At 50.6% G+C, this 9,623-nt stretch overlaps 1 protein-coding gene across 1 annotated transcript in view; it reads left to right on the forward strand.

Moving 5' to 3' along the window:
* Positions 1-9,623, forward strand: part of LRRN4 (leucine rich repeat neuronal 4) — a 20,885-nt gene continuing 11,262 nt past the window's right edge. The window contains exons 1-3 of the mRNA XM_030872476.2: positions 1-661; positions 2,484-2,688; positions 8,245-8,382. Coding sequence (XP_030728336.1) covers positions 1-661; positions 2,484-2,688; positions 8,245-8,382 — 1,004 coding nt within the window. The remainder of the gene's footprint in view (positions 662-2,483; positions 2,689-8,244; positions 8,383-9,623) is intronic.

Consider the following 9,623-nt stretch of genomic DNA (forward strand, 5'->3'; position numbering starts at 1 on the left):
ATGTGGTGGGATCTGCTGGTGCTGCTGCTGCTGCCGTGGACGGCACCGCGCCCGAGCCGGGCGGGGCCACTCCAGAAGGCCCCAGTTTTCCAGCTCACTCACCAGGGCCCCTGGGGGAGCGGGGCCGGCAACGCCACGGTCTCGCCCTGCGAAGGGCTCCCCGCCGCGGGAGTCACGACCCTGACCCTCACGAACCGCAGCCTGGAGCGCCTGCCGGGCTGCCTGCCGCGCGCGCTGCACAGTCTCGACGGCAGCCACAACCTGCTGCGCGCCCTGAGCGCGCCCGAGCTCGGTCACCTGCCGCGGCTGCAGGTGCTGACGCTGCGCCACAACCGCATCGCCGCGCTGCGCTGGGGCCCCGGCGCGCCCGCGGGACTGCACACGCTCGACCTCAGCTACAACCTGCTGGAAGCCCTGCCGCCGTGCTCCGGGCCCGTGCTGCCCGGCCTCCGAACGCTGGCGCTGGCCGGGAACCCGCTGCGGGCGCTGCAGACTGGAGCCTTCGCCTGCTTCCCCGCGCTGCGCCTGCTCAACCTGTCCTGCACCGCGCTGGGCCGCGGCGACCACGCTGGCATCGCCGACGCTGCCTTCGCGGGGGCTGGTGGCGCGCCCCTGGCTGCGCTCGAGGTCCTGGATCTCAGCGGCACGTTCCTCCGGCGCGGTGAGTGCGGGCGCCGGTGTCGAGCCCGAGGGGCTGGCGATCTGGGGAGAAAGGGCTGTGAACTTCCTCGAGGGGCGCTGCCCCTGGCGCCTGCTCACAAGACCACTCAAAAAGACCCGCCCCGAGCCGAGGGCACCCTGTTCGAAGCGCCGCACCAGGCTTCATTCCTTGAGTTCCAAGAGGTGGGGACTATTATCTCCGTTCTGCATGTGAGGGAACCAGGGCACAGAGAAAGAGGAATGGCTGGCCCGCAGACTCCCAGGTCATTAGCGGTGCCTCCACATCCGAATCCAAGCGTTCTGGGTCCAGAGCCCACACTTTTAGCCTCTCTGTTCTGCTCCCCAGCAGAGCTGGTCAATGCTTGTAGAATGGGGAGTGGATGCAGCGCTTTGGGGCTGATGAATGGAAGAACTTGGTACCAAACATTTAGTTAACGTGAAGCACCTGATGCTCAGAGGATGCATTCATTGATTTCTATTCAGTTGGCTAAAACTCTTTCTGTGAATGTTGAATCCTTCAATAAGACACAGGAGGGAGGTGAGAATACCTGTTTTCCTGTACTTGGCATGTTCTGACTCTGATTCACAAGGTTGGTGTTATTTTTAAAAAAACACTTCTCATCTACACAGTAAGTCCCCTACATACGAAGGAGTTCTGTTCCTAGAACATGCTCGTAAGTCCAATTTGTTGGTAAGCCCAACAAAGTCAGTCTAGGTACCCAACTAACACAATTGGCTATATAGTACTGTACTGTAAGAGGTTTATAATACTTTTCACATAAATAATACATAAAACACAAAAAATAAAACATTTTTAATCTTACAGTACACTACCTTGAAAAGTACAGTAGTACAGTACAACAGCTGGCACACGGGGGCTGGCACCGAGTGAACAGGCAAGAAGAGTTACTGACTGGAGGAGGGAGAGGAGGTGGGAGATGGTAGAGCTGGAGAATCATCAGCAATAGGAGATGGAGGGTGAGCTGCAATTTCACTCACGCCTGACGTTGATGGCACAGGTTCTGGTTCCTTGCTGGATTCAATTCTATCTACCCTCTTAAAACAAAAATCCAGTGATATCTGGGTATTAGCTCTTTTTTTCTTATCATAGATGACACGGTAGCACTGGATTGCATTCTGAATGGCTGCTGCAACCTTCATGTACTGTTCTACATTCCAGTCCTGTGCCTCAAAAACTAACAGCGCCTCCTCAAATAGAACTAACTTACATGATTGGACATGCGAATGCATGTTCGCATCTTTGAAAGTTCACAACTTGAATGTTCGTATGTAGGGGACTTACTGTAATCACCTGTTCCACCACCGACAAGAGAACAAAGAACAGGAAACAGAAGAAGGGGCACCCTAGTAAATGGAGAACCCATGGGCCTCCTCCTACCTCACTCCTCCTCTCCTTCCTTACATTCCTCAAAGATTTCCCTTGCTCCTAGTAGCCATCAGAGTAAAGGCTGGGGTACTTCTGTGAGGGGTTTAACAAGAGGGTGGGGCAACAGTGGACTTGGAGACAGTGTCCTGGGGTCAAGCCCCACCCTGTCCCTTCCCCACTGTGTGGCCTTTCGCCAGGCATTGTCCTCTGGGGCCTCAGCCACCTGGGGCTGGAAAAGGAATAACTGGTCATCTCCGAGGGCCCTTCCAGCTGAAATGGCTCATGCTTCTGAGATTCCCAAAGCTGCCCACTGTACCCATGCTCTGCAATGACCTTCACCACTCACCTTGTCACTCTCATTGTTTCCTTAATCCCGTGCCGGCCTCCTGGGTTTATGCCTTCCCAGGTAGCGGGCAGTTTCCCCTCTGTGTTTCAGTTCAGTCAGGATGGATCAGAGACCTGCCGAAGCTCACGTCCCTCTACCTAAGGAAGATGCCCAGGCTGAACAGCCTGGAGGGGGACATTTTCAAGGTGACCCCTGACCTGCAGCAGCTGGATTGTCAAGATTCACCAGCACTTACCTCTGTCCATACACACATCTTTCAAGACACGCCTCTCCTACAGGTCCTTCATTTCCAGAAGTAAGTGTTCCTGAAGCACGTGACTGATTTTTGCCATTACACTAAGTTGAGTAGGCATAACTATTTTATAGGATAAACCAGACCTTACTTTGCCTTCCACTGCTCCTTCAAGGCCTCGCTGGGGTCTTGTTCCTCCGCATCCTTCGGGTGATATGGTGGGCACATCCTAGAGAGTCCATCCAGCCTAAAATTCAAGCAAATCAGTCCTGTCCAGAGTAATGTTAAAACTTCAAACTCTCATGCATGTTAAGTTTCCTTTAAGCCCAGGATGAGAAACTTGCAGTGGGAAGAGGAGTTGAGGGCATCAGGGTCTTCTCTATTTCTCCAACCACCTGCTTCCCCATGTGTTTATGCAAGTCAGCAGCCCCTTCCAGGGCTTGAGCAGGTCCTACTTGCATTGGGACCTGGGGATGGTGCCGTCTGGCCCAGTGGATGTCCCAAGTGTCTATATCCACCCTCCTTCCCAAGAGCAACTACTGTTCTGACTTCTAGCAGGAAGGGCAATGTCCCTTTGAAGATGATCCCAGGCCACCTCCTTTCCTGTGGGCCCACAACTGGGCCCTGGGAAGCAAGCACTGTTGCCCCACCATCACTCTCAATGTAGCTACTTCTCTTTTTTCTCTGCTAGCTCCAGAGTACTCACTTTGGGGCTTATCACAAGGGAAAAGGACATAGAACATGCAGAGCACTTAGCTCAGTGCCTGGCACATTGTGTGTGCTCTATAACATTAGCTAAGACCATCATGGTGGTTGTGATGAAGGTGATATAATGATGACAGTGATGGTGGTAATGGTAACTCTGATGATGGTGAACTGGTGATAGGATGGTAATGGTGATGACGATGGTGGCAGTGGTGATGATGTGGATGAGAGTGATATCATCTCTGGCTCAGACTCCTCTTTTGAGCTTCAGACTGATGCAGCATTATTTAAGGTTATCAGATACGGAACCAAACTGCCTGGGCTCAATCCTGACTTCACCCACCACTTACTAGCTATGTGAGTTGGGGCAAGTTACCTAATGCTTCTGTGGCTCAGTTTCCTCATCTGTGAAATGGGGATAATGATCAAATCCTCCCCCACTGCATTGTTGTGAGAGGAAATGTTTTGATATGTGCCTATAACAGCACCTGGCACAGAACAGGAGGTTTGTATTATTACTACTGGGCATCTCCACTGGATGTCTCATAGGTCTTTCAGGATCTAGCACACAACTAGATACATGAGCCTGGAAATCATGGAAGGCCTGGGCTGGAGATCCCTAACTGAGCACCTTCAGCACAGAGATGGTGGAGGAAGCATCAGGTGATGACGGTGGCTGCTGATGGGGATAGTGGTGAAGGCACCAGTAACAATGATGCTGTTGAGGGCGATGGTGGTGTTGATGATGACAGCATGGCCCTTGCTTTCAGGGAGTGCACAGTTCTGTAGGCAGCGGACATCTGCCAATTGTCATGATATGCTGGGATCAGTAACAGAGGCACACACCATGTACCGTGCTATAAGGCAAGTGGGGTTAACGATCAGCTCCAGCAGACTGGAAAAACATAATTGATCCATATCTTCAACGGTGAGTCCAAACTCACCAGGTGGAAAAGGCAACCTAGACCCCAAGAAAAGCAGGCATACCTGGGTCAGAAGTGGTGGCTGCTTCCTCTCCCTACGCTTCTCAGTTCGCTGCAATCTGACCACCCACTTCAGCTTCATGATTGAATGGGACCAGTGGCATTTCAGCTTCTACATCCAGTGGACACTTCTCTATCCATTGAGCCCCTTGTTGAGTCTTTCCCCCTCTTGACACGCTCTCCTTGTCCTCAGGATGTTGCCCTGGTGCTTCTCCATCCTTTCTGGATAGGCCTTCTTAAGGTCATTGGCTATTTCCACTTCTTACAACTTTTTGGCATGTCATTTCTCACCCTACATGCTTCCTCTAGCATTGTCCCCACTCCCTTGTCTGATGCCGTAGGATTTGGCAAAATGTGGGGTGTTGGTGACATTCGTTCTCAGTGGAGCCAGATGGGAATGGGTTGAAGAGTCAGTGCAGGTGTAGATGGATCTTAAGGTTGGCTCCCCAGTTTCCAGGTCCAGTCTGGTCTCCATTCCCAATAGCTCCTGTGCCAGCCCTTCCTACCTGCCCTGCAGGGCAGCTGGATATCAAGTTCTCCTCATTCCCTACCCCAATAACCGAGAGCCTTCTAATCGGTGACTCCACCTTCAGAGGCCCACATGTTAGTGCAGGAAGTCTCAAACGTTTCTGTGCCGTGGACTCCTGTGGCATTCTGTGAAGCCTATGGGCCAGAAGAATGTTCTGATATACATAAAGTAGGGTATGTACGTAGGATTCCAAAGAAACCAATTATAGTTAACAAAATATTTTTAAATGTGTGTTTTAGGAATATATGTGTGTGGGGTGTGCTTCTTTATTTAACACCATAAATAACAAAATCCAGCAGCACGTCCAATAACTTCCATAATTTTGATGATTATAAATGACAGAAAACTACTGAAAAGTGATATGGAAATATCTGTGATTTGTTGGTGATTCACCTGTGATTTGCTGCCTTCTTTTGCCACTGTAGCAAATGGTAAATTTCAGTTAGAGGTTTGTGAAAGTAAAGAAGTAATATTCTCCATCCAAGTTCACAGACCCTGTCTCCAAGGACTTCAGGTTAAGAACCCTTGTAACCCAGTCACCATATTCAGCCAAGAGGTCTGTCTAAATTGTAATCTGATTGAGTCTTAAGCCAAATGAAAACCTTTCCATGCTTTCCGTGGCTGGAGGGAAAGGTTTAACTCTCTGGCTGGCTCAGCCCAGGCCCCCACTGTACCCCCACTGTGCTCCAGCTGGGGGAGGAGCCACTCCCAGAAGGCTGGGAGCTCTCAAGCCTCTGAAGCTCATTAAATGCCCGCTCCCCTGCTGGACCTTCTTCCCTTCTCAGCCCACCTTGCTTCTGGCTCTCCTTAGCTCACCCACAGCCTCCCCTGGGAGGCTATCTGTGATAGATGCTGGGGGACGTGTGCGTGCCCTGGCACAGCCAGCACCCTCTGAAGAGGGGGTGGCACCCTCCTGGCTGCTCTGCCAACCCAGCATGCCCAACGCCATCCATAGTCCTCTCCGACAACACTACATGCAGGAGGGAGACGCCTTTGGCAATATAGCAGCAAAAAAAGAGAAAAGGGATTGTTTAGAGGGCGAGGGGAAACTTCTTCCACACTAGGGCTCTGTCAGTTCAGATGCAGAGAACACCTAGGTGCCATCATGCGTCAGGACATGATGCAGGGTCTCCCTCAGCATGCGGATGGCAAATGCAGCTTGTCTTTATCATATGCAGGTTGCACTGGATGGCAGAAAGGGCTGTCAGATAAGGAAAAGACTCCTTTTCCTTATTTATAAAATGAGTGAAATATTGGGAATTCCCTGGTGGTCCAGTGGTTAGGAGTTGGCGCTCTCACTGCCGGGGCCCAGGTTCAATTCCTGGTCAGGGAGCTAAGATCCCGCAAGTGCAGCCAAAAAAAAAAGAGTGAAATATTATCTACCTCATGATCAATGAGATAATGTTACCTGAACCACTAAGCAATGTTACTTCCCTCAAAATATGGTAATCCTTTTCCTTTCGCCTTCAGGCAAAAAGAAAAATATTTCTTTTGAAAGATGAAGTGCTAAGTAAACTCCCATCCTAAGATTTCTACTCTATCTCTGTGAATCCTGCTAAAAGCAAGCATTTGCATATATATATATATATATACACATATATGTGGGCACAGCTTAAGTTTCAATATAAATGGCACACACATATATTCAGTGCTCCACAGGGGACAACTGTCAGGTGCCCACTGGCCAGGAGTGTTAGAGCAGATCTGGGTGGTAGGTCCTTCCTTGCCCAGAACATCTGCATCTCCCCCAGAGCAGGAGGAGAAGGTGGATGTTTCCCAGGCAGATGGAGAAAAGCCAGCCTTTGATCAGAAGAGGCCTGTAGATAGAGTGTAACTCCTGTTGCTCATGATGCTCAGATTATAACTGAGAACATGTACAAGAGGCCAGGAGACTCCAGGAGTTGAGACAGTTGAGGCCAAACGCTCAGTGAGGCTCTGGGCAGAAAACGCAGAAAACCAGGAGAGGACCTGCCACTGCTAGGTGTGGTACATTGTTTGCAAAAATGGCCCTGATAATTCCTCCCATCCCTGTAGACACACCCCTTTGCAATGTACTTTACAGCTCCTCCCATCAGGAAGTAGAGTCTGTTCTCCACCCCTTGAAGCTGGGCGTGGCCATGTGACTTCTTTAGGCCAGAGGGACATTAGCAAATGTTATATAAGCAGAGACAAAAGCAGATGAGCAAGTTGGGGCTCACCCTCTCTTGCTGGTGGGGACTGGTCCACCACCATGTGCACAAGCCTGAGCTAGCCTCCTGGGTGATGAGAGACACATGGAGAGTGGTCCCAGCAAACCCAGCTGAGGCTCCATATATGGGAGGCCATCCTAGATCTTTCGGGCCCAGCTGAGCTGGCCCAGACCATAAAAATCACTGAGTCAACCCACAGAATCATGAAAAAGAATAAATATTTATTATTTTGAGCTAAGTTAGCAAGCGCTAACTGATACACTTCAGTGAGGCATCTTCCAAAGGACTGGTGTTGAGTGCCATCAGATGCAGTTCAACTGCAATAGTATACGTTCAAGAGTGTTCTCACTGGGCTTCCCTGGTGGGGCAGTGGGTGAGAGTCCGCCTGCCGATGCAGTGGACACGGGTTTGTGCCCCGGTCCGGGAAGATCCCACATGCCACAGAGCGGCTGGGCCCGTGAGCCATGGCCGCTGAGCCTGCGCGTCTGGAGCCCGTGCTCCGCAGCGGGAGAGGCCACAACAGTGAAAGGCCCTCGTACCACACACACACAAAAAAAGTGCTCTCACTAATTAAGAACTTGTGACTGGTCTATGATAACAATATCTTACTTTTTAAAAAAATACATATTTTATTTTATTACTTATTTATTTTGGCTGTGTTGGGTCTTTGTTGCTGTGGGCGGGCTTTCTCTAGTTGCGGCCAGCAGGGCTGCTCTTCCTTGCAGTGTGTGGGCTTCTCATTGTGGTGGCTTCTCTTGTTGTGGAGCACGGGCTCTAGAGCACAGGCTCAGTAGTTGTGGCGCACGGGCTTAGTTACTCTGCAGCATGTGGGATCTCCCTGGACCAGGGCTCAAACCAGTGTCCCCTGCATTGGCAGGCAGATTCTTAACCACTGTGCCACCAGGGAAATCCAACAATATCTTACTTGTGTAGAGATTTATATTTATAAACACTTTCATCATCACAGACTCTTTTTGATATAACCAGCAGGGAGGATTGTCTCCATTTGTTATGAGGGGTGATACTGACTGGGTTAGGTTTGTATCCCTACAGATGAAAAAAAAAAAAAAATCCAAGGTTATTAAGAGTTTGCTCAAAGCAATATCATCTAGCACCTAACAGAATGGATTTCCCATAACACCACCGTGGCTCTCTGGGTATAGTTTTGACCTGATTGTAAAAGACTGACTTAATAGATTTTTGTGCATTTCAGCTGCAACTTGAGTTCCTTCCCTCCTTGGAACCTGCATTCCTCCCAGGTCCTGTCCATCAACCTCTTTGGTAATCCCCTCACTTGCAGCTGTGAGTTGTCCTGGCTCCTCATGGATGCAAAGAGGATTGTCCTAAGCAGGTAACACATTTACAAAGCAGATGACTGAGGGGTGAGGGCCTGCCCTCCGGAGCTGAAGTTCTCACAGCTCATATCTTGCTCACGTAACCATGCTGGACAGGTTGGCAGTGCTGGGTGGGGCAGCCATTCCCCGTGTAGTCACACTCAAGAACCCAGGACATAGAGGCTCTACTTCCCTTCCAGTCAGCCAGAGGGGCAGAGAGCGTGGAGGACCCCCGACTCAGGAGGTTTTAATGGGCCAGGCCAGGAGGTGGAGCTCACTACCGTCACTCACATCCCATTGGCCAGATGTCACTTAGCAGGTCACGCCTACTACAAGGGAGGCTGGGAAATGTAGTCTAGCTGTGTGCCCGCTAGGAAAAGCAAGTAGGAGAAGTAAAGAGCTAGCTTGTCTCTGCTAAAGCGGAGTTATCATTGCTTATTTTACAAACGAGCGAATTGGGGCCCAAGGAAGAGAGGTACTTGCTTAGATTCACGTAGCCGCTGGGTGGAGGAGGCAGGATCTATACCGTCTTCCAAAACTGTGCTCTTAACCACTGGGCCCCACTGAGTCCCCAAAACGGGGCCTGGCCTCTAAGTCCAGGGCCAGTGGGCTTATAGAGCTCTCTTGTGAGACAGGAGAAAAAGAATTCCTATGGAGACTTCCCATTGGCTGCTGGCTGGAAGAGTTGTTTTGCAATGGGGAGCCATGCCCAGGCTGGCCACCAGGAGAGGATGGGGGCTAGGGACACCTCTGGTCTTGAGCACCCTCAAACCACCTCCACCAGCTAATCTGTTCTCCTTGCAGCTCACTTTGAGAGCCCTGTCCTATGGGGTTCTTTTCTCACCTCTCACACAAGCCTGGATATCAAGTGGGGCTCAGTCTGCCCCCCTGACCCCTTCATGTTGCCTCTGGCACCCAGGCCCTTTGCAGTGAAGGGTCTTGCTCTGGTATGAATGAAAAGGTTGAGAGTACTTACTACTGTTGATTCTGGCTGTTACTTAACCTCTTTGTGTTTCTACCTCCTCATCTGTAAAATGGGGATAATAGTGCCTACCTCATGAGGTAGTGCAGACTAGATTGGTTTATACAGTGAAGTGTTAGCAATAGTCCCTAGCATGCAGCAAGCACTCAAAAAATGTTAGCTAGTATGAGTATTGTTACTAGTACTCACCACTAGGAAGCAGACAGGTGAGAATAAAATGGCAGACCACACTTAGAGCATCTGGACTGCCCTTCACCGGGCTCACCCTGGGTTTTG

The sequence above is a fragment of the Globicephala melas genome, chromosome 15 (assembly GCF_963455315.2).
Source record: "Globicephala melas chromosome 15, mGloMel1.2, whole genome shotgun sequence".
Taxonomy (NCBI): Eukaryota; Metazoa; Chordata; class Mammalia; order Artiodactyla; family Delphinidae; genus Globicephala; species Globicephala melas.